General features: G+C 47.2%; 1 protein-coding gene across 1 annotated transcript in view; it reads left to right on the top strand.

Annotated features, from left to right (window-relative positions):
* SHROOM3 (shroom family member 3) overlaps nucleotides 1–25,759 on the top strand; it is a 312,102-nt gene that overhangs the window by 268,688 nt on the left and 17,655 nt on the right. The window contains 7 exon segments of the mRNA XM_057546670.1: nucleotides 5,902–8,227; nucleotides 8,229–8,282; nucleotides 8,284–9,060; nucleotides 15,744–15,817; nucleotides 19,839–20,678; nucleotides 21,713–22,219; nucleotides 24,756–24,906. Of these exon segments, the coding sequence (XP_057402653.1) occupies nucleotides 5,902–8,227; nucleotides 8,229–8,282; nucleotides 8,284–9,060; nucleotides 15,744–15,817; nucleotides 19,839–20,678; nucleotides 21,713–22,219; nucleotides 24,756–24,906 (4,729 nt within the window).

The following is a 25,759-nucleotide window of genomic DNA, read 5'->3' as shown; positions in this document are numbered from 1 at the left end:
ATTCTTCCTCTGCTTTTCTAGTCACTCTATCAGTCAAGGTCCAGTCAGGGAAAAGCAGAGCCATCACGGGTGTTACAGGAGAAGGGATTTATTATGGTAATCAGACCTTACACAATTGAAGGGGACTGGGGAGAAGGAAGCCAAGCCTGACCACCCGCTTAGTTCTTTATATTAAAGAACTAAGTCAGGACGCCCCTACGTTTACTACAGACTTGGAGCCATGCAAATTGGAATCCATCTTCTGACCCCAGGGAGGCAGGCTCTGTCACTTACCACTTTTTTGGAAGTACTTGGATATAGGTTATGGTAGGGAGGTAGGAAAGTCAAGGTAATATGGGTCCCACATACAAATGAGATGCAAGTGCTTGTCTGTATCAGGGAGTGGAGGGTGTTTCTGGAAGGATTACTTAACTACCAGGCGGTGGGTATGCATTTGGCGAGGGCTCAGAACCCCTAACACTCATGTCTGGTCAAATCAAGGGCCAAATCCTAGAGCTCTGACTGGTGGTCGTGGCTCCCAGCACGTTAGGATACTTTCCTGGTTACCCTTCTTGTGACAGACACTCCTCTCCCTCGCCCGTGTCCCTCCCAATAACCCTGAAAGAATTTCTTCTCACCATCTGAGCCATGTGTGCTCCGGGAACAGAGCTGCTAGCAGGGCCCACGCCCCAGGCAGGCACAGTGCTTTGCTCTGTGGGCACAGCGGTATTGAAGGCCTTTAGAAGGTTAGATGCAGGGGCCTAACAGTGTGAAGGAAGGACAGCACGATGGTGAGCTACTTGGGCTTGTAAGTGAGACCTCAGTTTAAATCTCAACTTCACCGCCTACTGCGTGAGCTTGAGCAAATCACTTCACCTTTTTGATCTTGGTTTCCTTGTCTGTAAAATGAAATTCATAATACAGATCTCATTGGCTCGTAGTGAGGATTAAGCAAAATAACACATGCAAAACATTTAGTGTAGTTCCTGAAACATAGTGAGCACTCAGTAACTATGAAAACTAATTATAATGATTAGGCTGAAGACTTGTCAGAGGTACAGTGAAACCTAGTATTGGACTAGGTTAATGGCATAAACCAGCACACACTTATAAAATGCAGGAGTGTATTAACAGGGTACCCCTAAACAGTGGGGCCCTTTGGAGCCTCCTAACGGCTAGCCTTAGGAGGCCCTAAATCTGAAGTCATACTGTGACCTAAAATACAAGCTTGTCCAAAGGCAGAAATAAGACGACCGCAATCAGTGCTTAGAATAACTGCTCACAGTAACTGTGGTGAGCTCCAAGAGGCCTCAGGAGAATGATGGCGCTGGCATCAGAAGTGCAATATTCTGAAGGTTCTGCTTCTCTACCTGCTGTTTTCTCCTCATCCCAACCTCCAGAGGCAGGTGGATCTTGTACTGTACCGACCAGTCTGCCCTCTAATTCAAGCTTCAGAACAGCCTCCTGCTGACACAATGACTGTCAGCACAAAAGCTCTGTGGAGGAAGAGAGGGAGAAAGGGAAGCTCGGGTTACCCAGCTCCTACTGCAGCCCAAAGCATCCTGTGGTCTGTTCATTCCATGCCTCGGGCTTGCAGCTCCGAGTTCTGCTCAGAGGGTCAGCCCTTGGCAGCTGTAGACGGAGAAGCTCTCCTGGCACGTTTCTGAGGAACACAGTGGCATCTAGTGGTCTGGTGGTCGGCATCCCTCTGACAGCCTTCTGACAGTTCCAGAAACCAGGAATATTACGTAGTCTCAGTCCTAAATGTGTGGATCTGCTTCTCGTTAAGAAGCAGGAGAAGGAGGGAGCTCTAGGGGTGGGGAAGGGCAGGAGTGAGGAGAGAGGGAGAGAGAAGTTCAGAGAGGCTGGAGACATGTAATTTTCACTGCCTGCAAGCTGGCTTGGATCTGGAATTCCACTGAAATTGTATTTCAGCCTCTTTCTGTCAGATCCTTGTCACTGCCTTTTTGCTGTCATACAGAAATCTCACAATGGTCCTAAAGTATTAGGACTTCTAAAGTTCTATGTACTTCAGAAGAAACCTTGAAAAGTCGTGTAGTCTGGTCCCCTCCTAAGAGGCTGAAATAACAGTATCAAAATGCTAAAGAACCAGTATGTGTTCATTGATTCACTCCTTCAGCAAATATGTGTGGAATACCCACTACGTCTCAGATGATTTCTGATTATTGAGGGTACAAGACTGAACAAGACATAAAAAGCCCCCAACCTGCTGTATTTATTGTTTCCCCAGGTGTGTTCCATGGAATAATAATCCATTAGATACTCCTTGGGAAAAAGTTTCTAGGGTCACATAAGTTTAGAAAACACTGCTTAGTATATTTTCCTTTAAGAACATCACATGAGCAAGTTTATTAAGGACTCAGGAGTCTTAAAGTAATTACAATTATTTAAATCATCTAGCCCAGTATTTTCCAAACATATTTGGTCACCTAAGCAATTAATATTCTGGGAGTACACTTTAGGAAATGTTTGCATACACTTGTGCTTTTTGCTGTGGTTTAAGTATTTAGAAAATATTAATACTTTCAAACAGAGGTGATGTGATGTCAAGTAGTGGTAAGTGCCATGAAGAAGGTAAAGCAGAGTAACAGGGAGTAAGGACAGAAGAGGTACTTTTTAGTGAGTAGCAGGAAGTCTTCTCTGATGCAGAGACTTGAATAAGGGGAAGGGATTACGCCAGGTGAAGAGCATTCCTTTTTTGTGGGAACAGCGAGTACAAAAGCCCTGAGACCCTGACGTGGGAATGTATTACATGGGTTATTTATTTATTTATCTATCTATTTATCTATCTATCTATCTATCTATTTGTGGCCGCGTTGGGTCTTTGTTGCTGCGCGCGGGCTTTCTCTAGTTGTGGCGAGCGGGGGCTACTCTTCATTGCGGTGCGCGGGCTTCTCATTGCAATGGCTTCTCTTGTTGCAGAGCACGGGCTCTAGGCACGCGGGCTTCAGTAGTTGTGGCTCGCGGGCTGTAGAGCGCAGGCTCAGTAGTCGTGGCACGCGGGCTTAGTTGCTCTGCGGCATGCGGGATCTCCCCGGACCAGGGCTCGAACCTGTGTCCCCTGCATTGGCAGGCGGATTCGTAACCACTGCGCCACCAGGGAAGTCCTATTTCATGGGTTTGAGGTGCTGTAAGTTGGCCATTATGCCGGAGTGCGGTGAGCAAGAAGGAGGGCAGTGGAAAATGAGGTAGGAGAAGTTGTCAGACCCCAGTAAGAACTCTGACAACACTTGATGCGCTCATCTTAAGAGTAAGTCTGTCTCTGTGTGGGCTGCAACTCTTGCAGGGCTTGAAGACCTTCATGCCAAGTTCTTCTCAACCATCATTAAGAGTACCCCATCTTGGAAGCAGGAATGGCAAGGGTAGTCAGAATGACTGCTTCCAGAACATGGTAGAAGAACTTGTTCCTAGAGGGTGATGTCAGGGCACTCCATGGCATGGCATGGCATAGGTCACTTGGTCTTAGTTCCCAGTCAGCTTGGGAATGGGAATTGGGCGGGGACATAGCCCTCCCTGAGTAGCAGGGAAGAGCACTCCTGGTCCTCATGTGATGCATTCCATCTGAGGAACGGTGGGTTAAGTTTCTCTTGGCTACAGGATGGAACCCACTCTACCCTTGTTCTGCCTGGCTAGAGATTTACCAGTGATTTCATATTTCTAGATACCATCTGTATTTTGAGATATGTTGGTGGTGGCATTTCCTCCCACTCAACAGTGTTACAGTTAACCCATCAGTTTATTCACTTTGATTTTTTTTGCATGCTCCTAAATTAGATTTGAAGTAGCCTTTTAGTGAAAGACTGCTAAAATTCTTAGCAGTTGAGAGGAGGATTAAGTAGTGTCTACCACCTGCATGGAATTGATGAGCAAAACAGCCCTTGTGGGGTCTACTGCTTCCATGTGCCCTCAGAGTATTAGCTCTGAATCTTCTGTTAGAGGAGATAAAGGGAAGCACAAGCGGGTCATGTGGGATTATCCTCAACTGAGCCATGTCATGTGCATTTTCAACACAGCCTCTTCATTTAGAGGGGAGTGGGAGTAAAAACTGGCAGTGACATATGCCATGCCACTGGGTGCCAGGACTGACTTCCCTAGTCTGGTTGGCTCAGGAGCTGTTCCCTTCCTTTCTCCTTTGAATTTATACCTGTCCCTCCCAAAGCAGGACGCTCCATTCAGTAAGTTCACTTCCCTTGATAGAGAAAATTATTCTTAGGTTGAGTTGCTGAAAATGTAGTCTTCTTTTCCTTGAATTCCAGCACCAGTTTCGACTCAGCAGGTGACTCCTTCTATTCTCTTCCCATATACTGTGGAGACAGTCCAGCCACAAAGCATTATCGCGTACTCAGCCATTAAGGCACCATATTTATTTACAGGAGATCTAGACATATAATAATAGCTCCATGGGGCTTCCCTGGTGGCGCAGTGGTTGAGAATCTGCCTGCTAATGCAGGGGACACGGGTTCGAGCCCTGGTCTGGGAAGATCCCACATGCCACGGAGCAGCTGGGCCCGTGAGCCACAATTGCTGAGCCTGCGCGTCTGGAGCCTGTGCCCCGTGACGGGAGGGGCCGCGATAGAGAGAGGCCCGCGCACCGCGATGAAGAGCGGTCCCCGCACCGCGATGAAGAGTGGCCCCCGCTTGCCGCAACTGGAGAAAGCCCTCGCACGAACCGAAGACCCAACACAGCCAAAAATAAATAAATAAATAAATTAATTAATTAAAAAAAAATAGAGCTGTTTACAAATTAATTGTGGCAATACTATTAAAAAAATAATAATAATAATAGCTCCATGAATTTTAATGGCGTTTAAATGCCTATTCATTTAAAAATGGAAAACCTCAGGCAAGAACTCTTAGTTCTTCTTTCCTCTTCTTTAGAGAATAGTGAGTCACAAATGTTTGAACTATTGAGACTGCTGTTTGATTTTTGAGCTACTTACTCCTTCCTATGTCTATGTCCTCTCTCCCCCAACATTGCTGGGGTGAAGTATATTTTGATTTTATAATTAAAGCTAATTATAAGTAATTCTGTCTTATGGCAATTTTCTGGGGTGTATGATGCCAGGAGTGAGAGTCACTCCTCCTCCCCCAGGCAGGCTCTGAAAATCACCTGGATGAGCTTGTGAAGGAGGTCTTACCCTCCAGTGTATGAGGCTTTGCCCAGACTCTGGGAAGTTGTCCGTGGGTGATTGGCTCCCAGCACCCAACAGCCTCCTATGATTAAGGCTTCTTATCCAGCCTGCCTCTCCTTCTCTCTTCTGCTTTTTCTAACTCTGTACTATTCTCTCAGTATTTCTCTCTTTCAGTTTTGTGTTTGGCCTTCTCCCCACAAACAAACTGTCTCTTGTACAGTTGAGATTCCAGGAAGATTGCCAGGGAGTAACCCTTCAATTCCATAAAAAGGAAAGATATTAACTAAAACCATGGACACGTGCAGAGTCTCCCTCAGCCATTCACGTGCCTGGTCTCTTACTAAGCTTTCCCCTTCTCCCCACAGATGCCCCAAGAGACATAAAATGTCAGTCTCTATCACTCTTCCTCCTCCTTCCTCGCCCACCTCTCTCATTTCTTGCCATGTGCAGAATGTCACTTCCGGCATGGAGCACATCACATCAGTGTGCCGCCCGTGTCCAAAGGCCGCGTGGCTTCCTCGCGCTCCCCGCTTCTCCCTTGGCGAGCCTGGGTGATTAATTAGCGGCACATAGGTTGCGGCGTTGGGCAGTTACTCCTAGTGACGACGCGTAGGGAGGCTGAGCAAGGCCCAAATATGGCCCTTTCCCCCCACCCTTCCAGAAACCAAACATCTTTCCCAAGAGTACGTTTATAGGCTGGGTCCCGTGCCTGTAAGCCTGCTGAATGATACGGACTCCCTGCTGACTGCTTTGCCTCCCCTTCTTCCAGCTCCTCTACCAGTGACCTCTCCGGCTATGACCATGCTTATCTGAGGCGGAGCCCTGACCAGTGCAGCTCGCAGGGGAGCATGGACAGCCTGGAGCCCAGCGGGGGGTGCCCGCCCTGCCACCTTCTCTCCCCGGCCAAGTCTACCAGCAGCATGGACCAGCTCAGCCACCTCCATAACAAGAGAGACTCGGCTTACAGCTCCTTCTCCACCAGTTCTAGCATCCTTGAATATCCGCCCCCCGGCATCTCTGGCCGGGAGCGTTCGGGCTCCGTGGACACCACTTCTGCTCGAGGTGGCCTCCTAGAAGGGATGAGGCAGGCAGACATTCGCTATGTTAAGACAGTCTATGATCCCCGGAGGGGGGTCTCAGCAGAGTATGAGGTGAACTCTTCAGGCCTGCTTCTGCAAGGTAAGGAGGCCCGAGCATTGGCAGATGGTCAGGGCTATGAGAAATGGCATAGTGTTCCTCGGTGCAAGGAAGCGCCACCCCCCTCCTGGAGCCAGCACTGCCCCAGCTCCTTGGAGACCACCGCGGACAACTTGCCTCCTAAAGTGGGTGCGCCTCTGCCCCCGGCTCGGAGTGACAGTTATGCGGCCTTTCGGCAGCGAGAGCGGCCTGGCTCCTGGTCTAGCCTTGATCAGAAACGGTTCTGCCGGCCTCAGGCAAACTCTGCAGGCACCCTGAAATCTCCCTTCATAGAGGAACAGCTGCATACCGTGCTGGAGAAGAGTCCAGAAAACAGCCCCCCGGTGACGCCCAAGCATAATTACACCCAGAAGGCCCAACCTGGCCAACCTCTGCTGCCGACTGGCATCTACCCGGTACCTTCCCTGGAGCCACACTTTGCCCAGGTGCCCCGGCCTTCCGTGAGTGGTAACGGCACCCTCTACCCTGCGCTGGCCAAGGAGGGCGGGTATCCAGCTCCGCAGGGAGCTTGCGACAAGACGGCCACCCTTGATGAGAATGGGAACCAAAATGGATCTAGCAGGCCTGGCTTTGCCTTCTGCCAGCCCCTAGAACATGACTCAGTGTACCCGGGAGAGAGGAAACCTGAAGTTTCAGCCAAATGTGTCCCCTACAAAGTCCATTTCCCCTCAGTGCCTGAAAACGAGGAGGAGACCTCCCTGAAGAGACTTCTCACACCTCTCCAAGGCAACAGCCCACATCCCAGTGAGAGAAAGAGCACCCAGGGCAACAAATATTCTAATTACCACGGCCTCCAATCCCCTCAGGCTCAGGCCTGGCAAGTGGGTGAAGACAAGAGATCTTTCCTGCCCTCAGAGCTTTGGGAGGGTGATTTCCATGAAGACCACAATGCCAACCTCCGGCGGAGGCTCGAGAGAGGCAGCCTGGGCCAGAGCATGCCAAGCAACTTTGGCAAGACCACATCTGCCTTCTCCTCCCTCCAGAACATTCCTGAGAGTCTAAGAAGGCAAAGCAGCCTGGATCTAGGAGGGGGAGCCCAGGAGATCTACCTGGAAGGCACGTCCACCTGTGCAGTCAGCACCAAGGCAGAGGACTCTGGAAGGACTATTGTTCCTGATCACAGGAGCCAGCTGGACAGGTCAGTTTCCTATCCCAGGCCTGAGGGGAGAACCAGTGCCTCGGCTTCGTTCCACAGTTCAGACCCGAGGTATGAAGAGCTGCCCTCCCCGCCCCCGCAGGAGACATCCAGTCTGGGCCGAAGGAGGCTCAGCTCCAGCAGCGCCTCGGCTCTGCAGGGCTTTCAGTACGGGAAGCCCCACTGCTCGGTGCTGGAGAAGGTTTCCAAGATCGAGCAGCGAGAGCAAGGGAGCCAGAGGCCCCCGAGTGCGGGCAGCTCTAGTTACGGTTATAACCACAGGCCCAACAGGACACTCCCAACTTCTCATACTTCGGGGAATGACTTGGAGGAGACAAAGGCCCATATCCGTTTTCCCGAATCCACGGAACCCCTAGGCAATGGGGAGCCGCACTGCAAAAACGGGGAGCCGAAGTCGGAAGAGGTTTCCTGGCAGCCGTGTGGTCAGCAGCCGAGGCGGGACGCTCGCCTGCTCCGCAGCCAGAGCACCTTCCAGCTCTTCAGCGAGGCCGAGAAGGAGGCCGTGTGGCCCGATGACCGGCCCCGCACGCCAGAGTCGCCCGTGCAGGAAGCCCCCTTCAGCCGCGCCTACCGGAACAGCATCAAGGATGCGCAGTCCCGCGTCCTGGGCGCCACCTCCTTTCGACGCCGGGACCTCGAGCCGGGGACGCCCACGGCTGCCAGGCCCTGGCGGCTGCGACCCGCCTCCGCCCACGTGGGGTTGCGGAGCCCGGAGGCGCCGGCTTCTGCCTCCCCGCACACCCCCGCGCGAGCGGCACAGCGTGACCCCGGCCGAGGGCGACCCAGCCCGGCCCGCGCCCCCCCGCCGCCCGGAGGGGGCCGCGCCGGCACCTGACGCCCGAGCAGAAGAAGCGCTCGTACTCGGAGCCCGAGAAGATGCACGAGGTGGGGGTCTCGGAGGAGGCCGAGCCGGCGCCCCCGGGCCCGCCAAGGAAGGGGCCGCAGTTCGCGGAGAGCTCGGTGGCTGACCGGCGCCGCATCTTCGAGCGAGACGGCAGGGCCTGCTCGACCCTCAGCCTGTCGGGGCCCGAGCTGAAGCAGTTCCAGCAGAGCGCGCTGGCCGACTACATTCAGCGCAAGACCGGCAAGCGGCCCGCTGCCGCCGGCTGCGGCCTCCAGGAGCCTGGGCCGCTGCGGGAGCGCGCCCAGAGCGCCTACCTCCAGGCCGCGCCCGAGGGCCCCGGCCTCGCTGCGGCCTGCAGTCTCTCCTCTCTGCGGGAGCCCAGCCTGCCGCCCCGCAGGGAGGCCGCCCTCCAGCCGGCCACCGCGGAAGGGGGTGGCGGGGAGCCGCCACGGGCCCCCCGAGATCGCAGCAGCTCCTTTGCCGGCGGCCGCCACCTCGGGGAACGGCGCCGCGGAGACCAAGCCCCGAGAGAACTGCTCGGTGGAGCTACTGGCGGTCCAAAGGGCCCCCAGAGGCTGGACAGGACCCCTGGGGAACCCTCCCCATGGGGGTCCGCGGCCGGGAGGGCCGGGAAGTCCATGTCGGCCGAGGACCTGCTGGAGCGCTCAGACGTCCAGGCCGTCCCTGTCCACATGAGGTCACGGTCATCTCCCACCGCAGACAAGCGCCAGGTATGTGCAGCCAGCGGGTCCTAGCACTGCCCCTTGCATCCTGGAAGCCTTAGTGCGGCTTCTCTAATCCCTCCTCTCCCCTTCGTTTTCCTTTTACATGCAAGAGAGTAGCATTTGTTTTCATAAGGTGATGTCTTTCTCAGTGCCCCTGTCTGATGAGGTCATTACAGAGATACAGATATATAATACGTAGATATCGATACAGTTGTGTAGATATCTTATGTAGATACATGTATCGTATATCGATGTAGAGATCTATACATATATATGTGTGTGTATCAATGGATATAGATGTATATGTGTACACACACACACACAGTAGGCCTCGTATTCCTGGTTCTGCACTGGAATGGAAAATATTGGGAAAATTCCAGAAAGTTCCAAAAAGCAAAATTTGAATTTGCCAGCATACCAGCAACTATTTACATAGTATTTAGATTGTAAGTAGAGATGATTTAAAGTATACAGGGGGATGTGTGTAGGTTATATGCAAATACTATGCCATTTTATAAATATAGAGCATCAGGTGGATTTTGGTGTCCATCCCTGGGGGGTCCTGGAGCCAATTCCCTGGGGATACTGGGAGACAAGTGTATATAATATATATACACACATACATATATAGTATGTATGTATTATATAGTATATACATATATATATAATAACTTCATTTTAGTGTCACCCACTTCTCAGTGTAAGAATTAGATTAGGAAAATTTAGGGGTTATCTTTGTTTCGGGGTTTTTTTGTGTTTTGTTTTTTTGTTTGTTTTGCTGCTTTTCTCTTTTTTTAAGTTCATGCAATAGAGGCTGTGTCTCAGTATTTTAAAGATGTTAGCTTCATACCTTCTTTGTTTCTATTGGACTTTTGCATTGACAAAATAAGTATAGTTATTGACTTTGATAATTGTTGGTTGTTGAGCTCCAGGCCCTCAACTAAGTATGCTTTTACGTTTATTATCTCATTAATCCTCAAAATAATCCTATATGGTAGAGTATATTTTCCATATCAAATCCATGTCTCTCTGTCTCTGTGTACTATCGTGGCGAGGTAGGAGAATGTCAGACTTTCAAATTCTCTCATAAAGTCTCCAAACTATGCAAAGATCATGAGGAGCTTTCCACTGGAAATTTTAGGCAGAGCTAGGAATAAAATCCGAGCACTCTGACTCCCAGGAGTCTGTTAATTCCCCTAATTCTTAGCCCATCCTCAAGCTCTACGTGCACGGCAGGTCGATGTCCCGTCTCATGGTTCCCTTCCCAGGTAAGAAGATACGAGGAATTCACATATATGTTACCGCAGGGGAGAATACCCCTCCATTGTCCCTTCTCAGATTCTGTTTTCCCCAGCAGAGAATGTAATCATTCAGCAAGCATTTGTAGAGCGTATGTTTTACGAAAAGGACTGCTTATACGGTTTAAAGGAAACGTAAAAGAAAATAAGGGTCCTGCCTTTCTGGGGTTCACAATTGCGCAAGGACTATGAACTTATATATAAATAACTAACACGAATAGTGAATGCTTTGGGAGTGGTCATAAATAAGATGCTATGGGAGGGATAGTAGTTCTGAGAGGATCTAAGAGAGCATCTCTTGAAGGAGAAGGGATTTGAACCAGGCTATAAAGGATGGGCAGGATGTTGACAAAGAGTTGGAGGTTGTGTGTGGGAGGCATTGAGTTGGAGGAAACAGCTTCGGACAAAGAAGAGTTAGCCATTATTGCCTGAGACATCTGTCTGCTGCACTGCTTTTGCAACACACATACGCACAGCATTGTGAGAAAATACTGCTCCCTCCCAGATATTTTCTCTTCAGAAATATTTTCTCCCCAATATAACCCACACACACCACACAAACACACACAATCTATAGAGGCAATCCTCCGTAAGCCTCCAGTAGCTGTTTTTCACCCCTTAGCGTGAAGAACAGAGCTAATTTCCAGTCCTTATCCTACCCCTAAGACGCTTTTTTTTTTTTTTTTTTTTTTTTAATTAATTAATTTATTTTTTGGCTGTGTTGGGTCTTCATTTCTGTGCACGGGCTTTCTCTAGTTGTGGCAAGTGGGGGCCACTCTTCATCGCGGTGCGCGGGCCTCTCACTATCGCGGCCTCTCTTGTTGCGGAGCACAGGCTCCAGACGCGCAGGCTCAGTAGTTGTGGCTCACGGGCCTAGTTGCTCCGCGGCATATGGGATCTTCCCAAAGCAGGGCTCGAACCCGTGTCCCCTGCATTGGCAGGCAGATTCTCAACCACTGCGCCACCAGGGAAGCCCCCTAAGACGCTTTTAAAAATCCGCATGTGTAATATGCCATTTCAGCTAGTTTGATGGGCTTCGGAAGCTCACCGCGTAGCAGAACAAACATTTTCTTCATTTCTCTCCCCATGTTCTAAAGAAAATAGAAATGTTTAGGTGAAAACTAAATCATCTTCTGATAGATGTCATTTTTCTCTCTTGGGGAATTTGTTGGATGGTTATGAATGTTATTTTGCCTTTCCTTCCAAATATTTCTCAAGCCTGGTAAACTGGGAAATAGAGCTAAAACATAGGCAGTATAGAGAAATGATCCCAGTTAAATCCCAATTATTTGGTATTATTTGAAAAACTTTCTAGAAAGACAGCTAAATACAGAACATTATTTATGTTCTCTTTCATAAAGCGAGTACCATATTTAGAAATTATTTAACGTGGGGAATATGATGCCAGAGGGGGGAAATATTTCAACGTGAAATACTTTATCTGCGCTGCTTTGCTCCTACAAATTCTGAAAATAGGTTATCATCCCCCAGATTGCAACTGCACCAAGACTGTGTTCTTAGGCTTCCTCCTTCATTCCCTGGCTCAGCAGCTGCACCGTGCCTGCCCTGAGACTGGTCCATGGCAAGGTCTGCCCTTTGCATCTTCTTCGTACACCCATTATCTACCTTAGTTGTAGAACTAGTGAAAAACAAAATAAAACTAGTCTCCACATAATTATTGTGGTTAATATTTTAAGATATTATTATTTATTTGAATAAATTCCAGGAACTTTTACCATTATCATTAAGCTTTGGTGAAGGTGTTAAATAACAATTTTTCTCATCCCAGCTTTAGAGGACTCCGAGAAATTAAGTGGCCCTGTAGCGACTAAATCATCTGGCTGAGTTAAACCCAAAATATGGAGTCTGTTTCTGGGGCTGGCTCAGTCCGAGGCATCCCGAACAAATGCTGCTTGCTCCTGCCAGGCAGATGCTAATAGAGCAGGATTTTACAAGCTTTGGGCAAGGATTCAGCTCCTTTTCAAAAGTCCATTAGTGAGGATAGTTTTTGCTTCCAAAACAAGGTCAGCATGGAAATCAGTTTCTCTGTTTAATAAAACTTGATCATTCTTGGGCCTGAAACGATGACTGTAGAAGGCTGCCACCTTTTGTAGCCTGAGACCTGCTCAGGCACTCAGCAAGCCCTGGGCCTCTCCTTAGCCAGCTGTGGTCGTCTCTGAACAAGCAGCCTCCCATTCCCTCTCCTTTAATTCCTCTTCATTTTAAAGGTGTAATTGCAGAACAAATGGATATTAGTGACGGAGCTGAAGGGTACATCAAATTCTTGGCTATTTCCTACTTTCTGTGAGACATTAGAAAACTTAACTGTTTTAAAGTAGGTAGGCCCTGCAAAGCTGCAGGAAAAAAATCCAAACACTTCTGCCTTGGAGATGGAAATTTACACCTGTTCGTTGGCATAGATCTAAAATATAGCAGAGGCTATGAAAAGAAACCTTTTGGAGAAATAAGATTCCTGGTGGGGTATTTTTTTTTTTTTTTCCAGATGCTGAGTTAGAGTCTTCTCTGGTTCTCACTGTATTTTCAGAGATCTTCATTTCTTATATGTAGCACATTCACCATGTGATGATGTGACAAACATTTGATTGCTGAGGAAATTGCTCAATGCATGGAACCCCACAATGTTGGATGTAGTGTTGATTCTGTAGGATGCAACTTGTATATCATTTTTAGTACCTCTCAACAAGCTTGGGGATAAATAACAGAATCAACTTTCCACAAAATGTAAAGTTACCAATAGCTACTAATAATCAAATGTTTACTATGTGCCAGTCACTGTACTGTGTTTTATAAGCTTAAAATTAATCCTACATCTATGCAAAGGAGGAGATACCATTGTTATCGCCATATTACAGATGAGGGAACTGAGGCACAGAAAGGCTGAGAAATTTGCCCAACATAGTGGGAGCAAGGTTTTGACCCCATACTGTCTGACTTCAGAGGTTTTAAGTCACTATACCATGCTGCCTCCCGGTATCAAAAAAGACTGGGCAACTGGAGGGAGGTGAGAGTTAAACATCTTGTATCTGAAAACTCCAGCCAGTGAATTGATTTCATTTTAACATTTATAAACTACTGTTATACACTTAAATAACATTTAAAATTTTTTTAAATGAATTTCTAATTCATTTTAGCAGATACTTGAAGCTGATATTACAAAGTAGATGAATATTGTCTTCATATTTCATTGGTCATAGAGATATTAGGATATTTAATTCAGAATCCAAAGGAAGAGTGCGAATTGGAATTGGATGGGATTCAGGTTTATAGTTCTAACTGTACTGTGCCTAATGAAGAATAAGAACTGGTATACTTTTAAGTCGGTCAGAAGAAGTTAGAGACGATTAACAAAAACAGACACTTAACAAATAAATGTTGGCATAACTCTATACCTGGTATTTCTCCCATTGCCACTGCTTTTTCCTAAATTGTCATAATAGTTTATACTTCTTACCAGTTTATAGAAAATCAAGTCTTCTTTGAAAGTGCATACGTGCCCAATCTAAGCAAATAAATGCAACAGGAATGTATCCTCCTTGGGCTTTCTACTAGGTTGGGAAGGCATTTTCCTTCTGTCCAAATGGTATTTCCATTGACAGGAGATGTAGAGAGTTCTCTCAATGGCCTATTACTGGGTCTGAGTTCTTTTATTTTATATACACCCACAGAAATACCAAGCTCATACTGTAATTCAAAGGAAATAATAGAGTAGAAATATATATTTGAACGTTACTAGGTTAGGAGCTTTAAGGGGGACCTAGATAGGCTTTTCCAGTTAATTATTGGCGAAGCTGAACATTCATGTCAACAGAGGGGGTGGAGTGGGGAAAGACTTTTTATTTTAACTTTTTATTTTATATTGGAGTCTAGTTGATTAACAATGTTGTGTTAATTTCAGGTGTACAGCAAAGTGATTCAGTTATACATGTATCTGTTCTTCTGCAAGTTCTTTTCCCACTTAGGTTATTACAGAATGTGGAGCAAAGTTCCCTGTGCTATATATACAGTAGGTCCTTGTTGGTTATAAAGGGACCATAGGGTTTTGCGGAGAGTAGGAATTCCCATTCCCTCTAGTGATATTTGAGCAAATCAGAGACACATGGAATTCCTTTTTCTCAAAGCATTGACATCTGATTGTATCCAGCTCAGCCACCATTCAGCTTAAGATTCCAAAGATCGACCTTAGGCTTTGAGGAAATCATGGTTTGAATCCTAGCTGCTTACTTAATCGTGGGTAAGATACTTATCCTCTCTGAGCTGCAGTTACCTCCCCTCTCCCCATTGTTATAGATTAAATTACAGAGGAAACGTCAGGTGCCTAACACAGCTCCAGGCACGTCATTTGAGGATTATAAGGAGCTCGGCTGAGTGTCCAGCACACAGTAAATGCCGAGGAGGGGGAAGCTGCAGTTATTAATAATATTCAGGGTGGTTTCTTCTTTGGACCTTCTCCCACCCACCTTTGGCTCTTTTCATTGCTTCTTAGTACCTCCACCAATGATTGGGGGGGGAAAAAAAGAAAAAGAGAGAGAGAGTGGAGTGGGGTGGTGAAAAGCATTTGGCCCTATGGACAGAATAAATGGTGAAATAAATTGTTGAAATTAAGTTTAGGGCTTACATGTGGATTTAATTTTCCTGTTTTCTACCTGTCTCCTATTATCATAAACAATTGAGAGTTTTATCAATAGCAACATCATTGTCTTCATCAGGGACCTGTACATATGAACTGATTTTACACTAACAAAAACTGACCTACAACCCTTTCAGGAAACTAATATATACCCTTATTTAAAACAAAAACAAATAATGACTACCCTTGAAGTGTCCCCAGAGTTACTGACATTACATGTGGGTGAGATGTTTTTCCCAGAGAGAATGTATTTCACCCTGATTACAAGCCAGATTCGTATCTAATTCTTGAGATTTTGCTGAATTCAGTAAACTCTCCTTTTCCTGTCATCTCCCATATTTCCCTATCGCTGTTTTGAAAGCTTGGCCCTTTGAATTAATTTTCATCATTATATTTCAAGTATAGGAGTTGTTTGAAGTCTGGAGATGATTGTTATCAGACTTCTCTTGTTTAGAAAATGTCTTTGTTAGGAGAGGCACCCAGTGAGGTAGACTGAGGTTCTGCCACTTGTGACCTTGGGAAAGTTAACCTCTTGGGGCCTGTGTCCTCATCAATGCAGTGGGATTAACAGTACTTCCTGGGCTTTGAGGATGAAATGGGTTAGTATGTAAGAGTGCCACCATGATGCCTGATAATAAATAGTGGACCTCCAATAAATGTTCCTTCTCCTTTATACCTCCACCCCCTTGGTAAATTTAAATACCTGTTTGTTGGTAATAACGCTGTGCCTCTTGTGTTTTAAGGACGTGCTTTTGGGGGAAAACAATGGCTTTGGTCTTGTGAAGGATCCATGTTATTTGGCTGGCCCAGGATCCAGGTATGTATCTGTATTTATGATGCCCTCTACCTTATGAATGCTGCTGGAGTTAAATGCTTCTGTTCCTCTCTACCAGAAATCGAAGTGTGATATTATGATGTTTCATAGTGTCATGTGCCACCCCTTCAGTTTGTCTAGGCCATGGGGAGCTTTATTTTTTATTTATAGATGACTTTCTCTAAGAATGATACTATTCAAAATAGGTTTTGAATGTGTGCTATTGAGGCAATGGTTGACTTCCAGTAAGTTTGGCATCAGAATAGTTGATGGATATGCTCTTCTCAAGTATATCCTCTGGCTCTCACACGTGGGGCCTCTCTTAAACGTGGCTGATCTCTTCTGGCTCTGTCCCAGAGGATCAGGTCTGCTGAATAAAGCAGTAGGGGAAGAATGAGCGTCATGAACAGCCTTCACAGAACAAGACAAACTTGCAGGAATCACCTGAAGTAAAAAATAAAGCTCTAAAAACATTATTTTAGGCACTTAGAGATAGAAAATAGCAGGAAATTCATGTTTTAAAAATTGCCATCAAAATCATTTCTCCTTGGTAGAAAAAATATAATGGACAATTTTTCAGAATTAGAATCGTTAAACTATTCACTTGGAGCTTAAGAGGTAGAAATTTCCAAAGAGAGTTTCCTCTGAACCACATGCCTGTATGTAGTTTTAATGCAGCATTATAGGACTATCTACTGTCATCTGTTATTACTAATGGTAATACATTTAAACCCTCCCTACTACCGCCCATGTTTTTTCAAGCCAGTTCCTTAATTTTTACTATGTTTCATTCAATCATTGTTTCTCTCTTTTTCTGGCATTCACCTTCTCGATAGCTCAACCTAGTACTGCCAGCATGGTCAGGAAGTGGGTATTAGGTGACCTCCTTCACTGCCAAGAGCAGCCTTCTGTAGTTGGTCTTGCTCCTGGAGCTGTGCCTTAAAGTGAAGCAGTCAAGGTGAGCCTGAGGACTTTAGTTTGGCTGCATTAATTCAAAGCTAGAGACAAGGGAAGACTAACAGTGAACTAGAGCTCTGCCAAAAGAGAGCTGGTCTGAAGTCTAAGGTGAAACTAAAGTCAACCACAAAAAATCCAATTGCTGGATTCCAAAAAGGACTTGAATAGACATTTCTCCACATGGCCAACAGGCCCATGAAAAGATACTGCACATCACTAATCATCAGAGAAATGCAAATCAAAACCACGCTCATTAGAATGGCTACGATCGAAAAAACATAAAAGAACAAGTGCTGGTGAGGATGTGGAGAAATTGGAACCCCTGTGCACTATTGGTGGGGTTACAAAATGGTATAACTGCTACGGAAACAGTATGGAGGTTCCTCAAGAAATTAAAAATCTATCATACGACCCAGCAATCCCACTTCTGAGTATAAATCCAAAGAATTGAAAGCAGTGTCTTGAAGAGAGATTTTCATACCCATGTTCGAGGCAGCACTATTCACAATAGCAAAGAGGTGGAAGCAACCCAGATGTCCACAGATGGATGAGTGGATAAACAAAATGTGGTGTATGCATACAGTGGAATATTATTCAGCCTTTACAAGGAAGGAAATGCTGTCATATGCTACACCCTGGATGAACCTCGAGGACATTATGCTAAGTGAAATAAGCCAGTCATAAATACTTTATGATTCCCCTTGTATGAGGGATCTAAAGTAGTCGAATTTATAGAAAAGTAGAATGGTGGTTACAAGGGCCGGGGGAGTGGCAAAAGAAGAGTTGTTGCTTAATAGGTTTATAGTTTCAGCTTTGCAAGATGAAAATGTTCTGGAGATCTGTTTTGCAACAATATGGGTGTACTTAACACTATTGAACTGAACATTTTTTTTTTAAATTTATTTATTTACTTTTGGCAGTGTTGGGTCTTCGTTTCTGTGCAAGGGCTTTCTCTAGTTGTGGCAAGCGGGGGCCACTCTTCATCGCGGTGCGCGGGCCTCTCACTGTCGTGGCCTCTTGTTGCGGAGCACAGGCTCCAGACGCGCAGGCTCAGTAATCGTGGCTCACGGGCCCAGTTGCTCCGCGGCATGTGGGATCTTCCCAGACCAGGGCTCGAACCCATGTCCCCTGCACTGGCAGGCAGATTCTCAACCACTGCGCCACCAGGGAAGCCCCGAACTGAACATTTTTAAATGAATTTAAAGTTAAAATGAATTTAAATTTAAAGTAGTAAATTTTATGTTATGTGGGGGTTTTTTTTAACCACATTAAAAAAAAATGCTATGAAGGAAAAAAATGAGACTAATCAAACTTAATTCCTGAATATTAAGATTCCTGGATACATGTCAATAGACGCTTGTCTCTCACATTCTATTATGAAAGAGACTGAAATAAAATCTTTATGATACTAGTCTTTATTCTTGGAAAACAATCACCAGGAAAAAGTATTCTCAACCAAACTAAGCATTTAACTCAACTATTACCTTCAGAAATACAGTTTTTTACAGTATGGTTCCTATAAACTAAGAAGATTAAACATAAACTAAAAATATTATATCAAGGTTTATTTGGGCTACATCTTTAAAAGATAAATATTATTTTACTGTGTGTTTTAGTGATGTCTCCCCTTTTTAAAAAGCCAAATGAAGGTACCTGAGTTGGTCCTTAAAACATCAGATTCCAGTTACTCCATGTCCTATTAGAGGCTGCTAAGTTTAAAAATCGTTCATGGCCTGCAGTCTAAACAGCAGTTGGGCAGAAGAGACGTCGTTTGTGCAACAGACATTTATTGAGAGGGTACTTTGTGCCAGGGTCTGGGGATAGCAAAATGAATAAGACATGGGGGTAAAGAGCACCCCCAGTGAATCTCCTGCCCCTGGGTTTCTGGTGTACCCATTTGGGAACCCACCAAGAAGGACAGAATAGCCACTCTTGAATATTGACAGGTTTCTGGTAAAGAAACTGCTTCTAGATGAAAAGGATCTGTGATGGGAGGGGAGGGTATGCATCTGAGCGGAAGACGGGCCTCTTACTCAACCATCGGCATTTATAGTAAAGAAAAAATAATGGCAGGAGAAGAGCTGATTTGGTTGTTTGTGGTCTTTTCCTTCTTTATGCTGCTTTGCCCTCACCTGGCACTTAGATGATTTCGTGGCAGGCCTGTCCTGGGGCTCTGAGTTGGGACTGAGCCACAGCTCTCTCAGGACACGGGTCTGTAAAATGAAAAATGCCATCTGCTCTCCAGATTCACTTGCACACTAGTCAGGGAGCTACAAATGTGGGATTTACAAATTAAGGTTGTTTTGCTGGAGATATTTTTATCCTCACATTAACTCTTGCATGGCAGGCAGGCAGGCAGTGCTGCAGACATGTTTTCTTTGTTTTTGTTCTCCTTTTTTTCCTTTCAAACACGTTAACAAAGGTTTTTCCTTAGAGCCTAGAGGACAGCTGTTTAAACGACCATGTGCCCTATTTGCTCGTTATGGTCAGTCTCTTTCTCCAGAGGTAACTGCTTATTAGCTCCTTAGGTGAGACTCTCCCTTTCCTTCTTACTTTCCATTTTAAGAAATGAAAACACTGGGAGACTAAGAGAAAGTTGTAAATAAACCCTTCAGATTCTGCGGCCCACGCAAATACTTTCCAAAGAGACCTCCCCCGTGGGGCTCTCACCTGTGGAGAATGAGGCAGCATTCTTTTCCCCAGAGTCAGGAGCTGGTTCCCAAACTAGTCCTAAAAGGAGCAGAAGAAACATACCTGCTCCTGCCTTTTATATCCTGAAGCCTGTCCTCAAAAGCTGCCTTGGATGGGGTGATGAGAGAGGGTTAATAAAAAGAAATGCCTTGTGACCCCAGGCTTGCCCTGTGACATTTTCCTGCAGGAGTTTATGCCTACCCGGCATCTCATTTAAACTTGGTTCTTTGTACGAGCAGCCAAGGGAAGACAGTGTGCAGCTTCTCCGGGGTTCCTTCTCCCCACCAAATGCTTTTCCCGTCCATGTAAGGCACCTTGGGCTCAGCGTTTGCCCCTTCTCTTCAGAGCTAACCTATGTGTCTGTATCCCGCTCCAGGCCATTCAGCTGTTCCAGCCGTGAAGAGATGTCGTTGCTCCAACACCATCCCAGCCCTCGTTGCGGGGTTTCAGGCTGCAAAGCAGGTGGCGGTGCCTCCATTCCCGGCAGGGGTCCGGGACCGCTGGACCCTCCAAGGCAGGCCAGCAGAACGCCTTGCCCCTGGCCCCTGTCCTCAGGAGCGCAAGGGCATCTCCCGGACACCAGGGCTGCACCGCCAAGCTCAGCCCTGCCTGCCCCTGTCCCCTCGAGCTACTGCTCACAGGCCGCCGCCGCCCAGCCCTGCACCCCAGCCGGGACCCCCAGAAGTGGCGGCCACTGGCCGGCCCAACCTCCCAGCCCCGAGCGCAGGAAGGAGGAGGGAGCAGCGACGCGGCGCTCCCCGCCCTGGGTGACGCGGGCCCACGCGGTCAGAGAGGACAGCCTCCCGGAGGCTGCCGCATCGCCTGGGTGCGCGATCCCGAAGCACTACCCGAAGCCGCAGGCCCTCCCCAGCCCCAGCAGCACTTCCGACCCAGACACGCCCCTCGGGGCCCCAGACACGCCCCTCGGGGCCCCAGACACGCCCCTCGGGGCCCCGGGCACTCTGGGCAGAATCTCCCTCCGGATCTCTGAGTCTGCCCTGCTGGCCTCCCTGCCGCCTCGGGAGGACAACGACGACGAGGTGTTCGTGAGGGACCTGCGCTCCACCGCCACTTCCGGCCCCACCTGCGAAGCAGCGCCGCCGCCGCCCAGCCGGGAAGCCCCGGCCCAGAACCTGGACGGCTTCCCTCCGCCTCCCCCTGAAGCTGTGTGCGCGGAGCTGCGGGACAGCGAGGGCTACCGGGAGCCCCACGCCAGGTGAGAGCAGCCCTCCGCCAAGGTTAAGGTCTCCCTCCCCAGTAAGAGATTTCCACGCTCCACGCTTCCCAGAGCCGCCTGTGCTGGCCCCTGGAGAGCCCTGTGGAGGTTTTTTAACAGGAACCCAGCTCACGAAACTGGCACAACTGTTCCATTTGTTGACCTTGGTGGTCGTCCTTTTAGTAGTCCTCGGGCGCCGAGGTGAGGTTCATTTCTGTGGACGTGGCAGGTTCAAAGGGTCCAAATAAACAGCATCCCTCTTCCCTGCCCAGAGTTCTGAACCCGTTAAGAAATAAGGCAAAAGAAAAAGGCATTCAGAAGACAAAAAAATCACTTTTATTACTGAGAGAGCTGATCCTGGAGAATATGGCTCCTATCTGAGTATAAGTGGGCCTCCTGATACTGAGCCCCAAATTAAACAGGGGTGACCGCCTAGTCACAGGCTGTGCTAGACACACACACAGCAAGCACACGCAAGAGCAAGCCTGGAGGTAACCTTACTCTCTAAAGAGGCTGGACTAGGAATGGGCTATGGTCAGCTTCTCTTTGCAGAGTCGCTCTCTGTCCATAGGAAGGAATAAAGAGTAAGGCTGAAGGTCATTAACGTTTAGGGAAGACCTCTGCTTGGAAGCCAGGAGAATGAGGAAGAGGCGTTTCCCAACACATACTCCCTAGGACAGCACTAAAATACATTGTCTGATAGCACCTTTGTCGTAACTTCCTCTAAACACCCACCTGTTCCCTTTCACTACCCTCTGTTCACTTTCATAAAGCTCTGGAATCCGAGAGCAACATTCACCAAAACTGAAGTCCTGCTAGATCTGTCCCCCTTAAAAAGTCACACAACCTCCCTGTGACCAACTAGTGGACTTAGTTGAAGGCCCTTATGAACCCTGCAGTTTGTGGGGAATAACAACCCCAGAAACTCCTGATGTGTGTGGGAAGCTACAGCCCTCGTGTGCAAACGTCTCCCTGCCTTCCTTCACCCTCCTGCTGACTCTTCTCTTACCACTCTCTTTTAATATCCCTAGCAGCTCCAGCAAACTTGCCAAGGTGACAATTGCCAAGGAAAGGCCCATCCCTGGTGCAGCCCATTTGGTTGATAGTCAGATACTGGCTTCCAGATCCCAGACTTCTATCAAGAGTTCAGAGGCCAATGAGACCGACCCACCCTCCACCACTGGTGCTCTGCCCCAGCCTGCCGGGCCTCTTAGCAAGCAGCCAAGCCCAGGGCAGCCACCTTCCATCCAGACCCAAAGCCTCAGCCACGACCCAGTCAGTGGGACTCAAAGCTTAGAAAAGAATGTCAGTTCTGGTCCTCAGAAGACCTCAGAAGACATGAGAACAGAGGCTCTGGCCAAGGAAATTGTCCACCAAGACAAATCTCTGGCAGACATTTTGGATCCAGACTCCAGAATGAAGACAACTATGGACCTGATGGAAGGTTTGTTTCCACGAGATGCTAATCTGCTGAAGGAAAACGGCATAAAGAGGAAGGCCACGCAGAGAACTGTCAGCTTCCCAGGATGTGAAGCTAAGAGGTAAGTCCCTGGTCATGTCCCCAAAGAGACTTAAAATTGAACTCCTTCCATGGGGGTGATGGTGAGTCTAGAACTGCTTATCTGAGGTTTTCCTGCTTCCAAAGGTCCTGACCCCAGACTGGCATTCCATCTCAGGCTTAGGGGAATGACTCTGACCTACCTTGAGTTGTTTGCCCAGCAACAAGTAGTAATAGTAATTACTGTTTATACCTATTGTTCACGTTCTCTGCGTCAAGCATTATATTCTTTATGTAAACATTATCTCATTTAATCTTCACGAGAACCTTCTGAGATAGCTACCGATTTTATCTCCATTTTACAAATGAGGAAACTGAAGCAGAGAGGAATGAGAACCGTGCCCAACTGAAGTCATAGATCATGTGAGTGATGGCATCCGCGCGCTCTCAGCGCTTATACAGCGCCACTAAAAACTCAGCACACATGCAGCTGCCCGTTCTGCCAGAGTTGCCCTTACAGAGCCCCACATGGGTCAGTGGTGAGGGAGGGGCAGGTGGAAGTGGTGAGCACACAGGGGCCTCCCCTCGGCCGAGGTGAACATGGTCTTGTAAAAAGCGTGACAGCCTAGAGAAACAGATTGACTTACTCCGCTGACATTCACCTTTGAAGAGGTAGGGTGGGCGTCTGCTCACATCCTGAACATCACGAAGGGGCTGAACAGGAGTGCACCCGTGGTCTTGTTCAGCCGTGGGCCTGCACCTGAAGCTCCCTGAGCAGCACATTCCCCGCCCTGTAACGTGCGTCCCGGCGCCTGCCCACAGCCGGTGAGAGGAATGTGAACAGTCTGTATTTTTCCTCCTTTTGACTTCTCCCGGGTTATTGCAATATTTTCTTGCATGTTTGATTTCCTTAAGGGTCGACTATGGGAGAGATTTAGAATGGTTTTTATTTTCTTTTAAATTTTCAATGAAAACTATATGGATCAACAGTCCGGAGCTCCAGTTAGTGGCTTCCAGACTAAATAAAAGCAGAGAGCATTCCATCTAAATTTGGGCTTGCATTTTAGAGATTTCCAACTGATCCTAACTAAATTACTAACAGGAACACTGTGTTTTGAGTTGCAGGGGAGGGGAGAAAGGAAAGAACTGTGTGGTACTTACAGGCTATCTGATAGGTTATCGGAGGCTCTCCTGATACAAGCCCTCAGCAGTCACCTTGTCCAGCCCCTCCTTTTTCAGGTGTGGCAAACAGAGACTAATTGAGGAGAAGTGACTTATCCAGGGTCATGTGTTTAGCAAACACTTCTTAAGCACCTACAATGTGCAAGGCAACCCACTGGGTACACGAGGGACCCACAGTTGAGTTTCTGTGGATGTGACAGTCGGTTCACTGCGGGTGGTTGTCCTCCAATCACTCGCTATAGGAAAACCAAAGTAATTTACAACTACATGCTTAGAAAAGCATTTCCTGGCATTATCCATGAGAACATAAGTTTAGAAGTGAAATGGTCATGTAGCTTTTGCAGCACCGAGAGCTTCCTAAGGAATTGTAAAAGGATGGCATCGCCACCTTCTGGTAAAAATGAGCATTGTCCTTGTTGTACATGAGACTGCGCAGATAGCCACTGTGAGGTTTAATCAGATAGATGTCCAAGAAGCCCATTTGTAAGGCAGTGAATATATGTTGTGGGGGGACTATATCAGAAGACCTTTTCCCCATCTTTTCAACTAACTGGATTAATATGACTGTACTGTTTAGAGGAATAACCCCAGCAAGCGGGAAACTAGTAAAAACACCTTTTTGGTGGTTCTTTATTTCATAGTAAAATGATGGTCTAGATGTTAAACAATGTCACAAGATTACCTCTCCTAGAGAACCTAATTACGTCCATAGAGTCATTTATTCAGTGAGTAGGGCTTTACCTATAGAGTATGAAAGGCAGCTTGATTATAGTAAAACAAAGAACATAGTTATCAGGTTCCCAACTTCCAGTTTGTTCTCCAGCCTTGAAATCCCCCTGCTGTGTAATCAGTGAGTAGATTTTACATCTTGTATTCGTTCACTGTTGACCAGCAAGCTCCAAATTCCAGGCTTACATAGAGCCTCAGGCTTACATGAAAAGGAAAATTGGTAGGTGTCCAAGCAACAATTATAGTAGGCATCAGAAACATTATGGGTAACATGGAGGAGAAGGAAATAATTAACCTAAAACCTGAGATTAGTGCAGCACCTTGAAAATACTTTCACAGTGACTAAGTCATGGTTCCCTGTTGTCTTTCTGTGAAACGGAGTCAGTATCATTCTATTTATCAAAAAAGGAGAAACATACAGAGAGGCTAAATGTCCGTAGTCCTGACTCCCACTCCCCTTCCCAATATTGCCCTTGGTGGTTTTCCGTCCCGAGTATGCTGGCTTCAAGAGTCCCACACGTTACTAGGCAGTCACCAGTAAATACTTATTAGTTTATCCTAACTTCTGGGAAGACATTGAATATAATTTTTTTACACATTCCCGAATGGACAAACATATGGTGAAATTAAGCTGCGTGTGGGTGTACTTTTTGTTCTTTCTGACCCAGGAATGAAGACAAGGAAGCAGTGGGCATGTTGGTCAACTGTCCTGTCTACTACAGCGTGTCTGCTCCCAAGGCCGAGCTTCTGAACAAAATCAAAGCTATGCCAGAGGAAGTGAATGAGGAAGAGGAGCCGGCAGACATCAACGAAAAGAAGGTAAGGAAAGAAATGGGGGCCTTTGTTCTGCTCCCCCCAGAAAGATAGTTGAGGTCCTAGCAGGGTTGTTGGCCCCTTTCAGCAGGAGGGGAAAAGGCCTGTCACATCACCAACCTCGCCAAACCATCACGAGGTTCTCGACTTGGAGGGCACTTGGAGCAGTTGCCTCACAGCTCTCCTGTTATTTTTGTTTTTACAAATGACAAAAGTGAAGGTTAGAGGGATTAAGGTATTTCCTACAAGTCACATAGCTGCTTCCTGGTCTAACACAGGGACCCCAACACCGTTCTCAGCAGCTGACCAGCCAATGCCAGTGGTCTGCATAATTTTCATTTCATGTTTCATGGTCAAAAGGAAAACTAGAAAACCTAGAAACTTTGAGAGACCGATTGTCAAAAGACACTTCCAAGAAAAGGAAATGTTCCTCTTTAGATTCTCCAACTCTCTTTGCCATACCTCAGTAAACAGCTTGAAAGCACAGTATTGGAATTTAGTTGTTAGCATGTGCTGCTCCTACAGAAATTTTAAATTATTTATTTATTTATTTATTTATGGCTGTGTTGGGTCTTCGTCTCTGTGCGAGGGCTTTCTCTAGCTGCGGCAAGTGGGGGCCACTCTTCATCGCGGTGCGCAGCCCTCTCACTATCACGCCCTCTCTTGTTGCGGAGCACAGGCTCCAGACGCGCAGGCTCAGTAATTGTGGCTCACGGGCCCAGTTGCTCCGCGGCATGTGGGATCTTCCCAGACCAGGGCTCGAACCCATGTCCCCTGCATTGGCAGGCAGATTCTCAACCACTGCGCCACCAGGGAAGCCCTAGAAATTTTAAATGTAAAGCATTTTAAGAATGACCAT

Source organism: Balaenoptera acutorostrata, chromosome 5, assembly GCF_949987535.1.
Source record: "Balaenoptera acutorostrata chromosome 5, mBalAcu1.1, whole genome shotgun sequence".
NCBI lineage: Eukaryota > Metazoa > Chordata > Mammalia > Artiodactyla > Balaenopteridae > Balaenoptera > Balaenoptera acutorostrata.
This window is presented reverse-complemented; position numbering and strand designations above follow the sequence as displayed.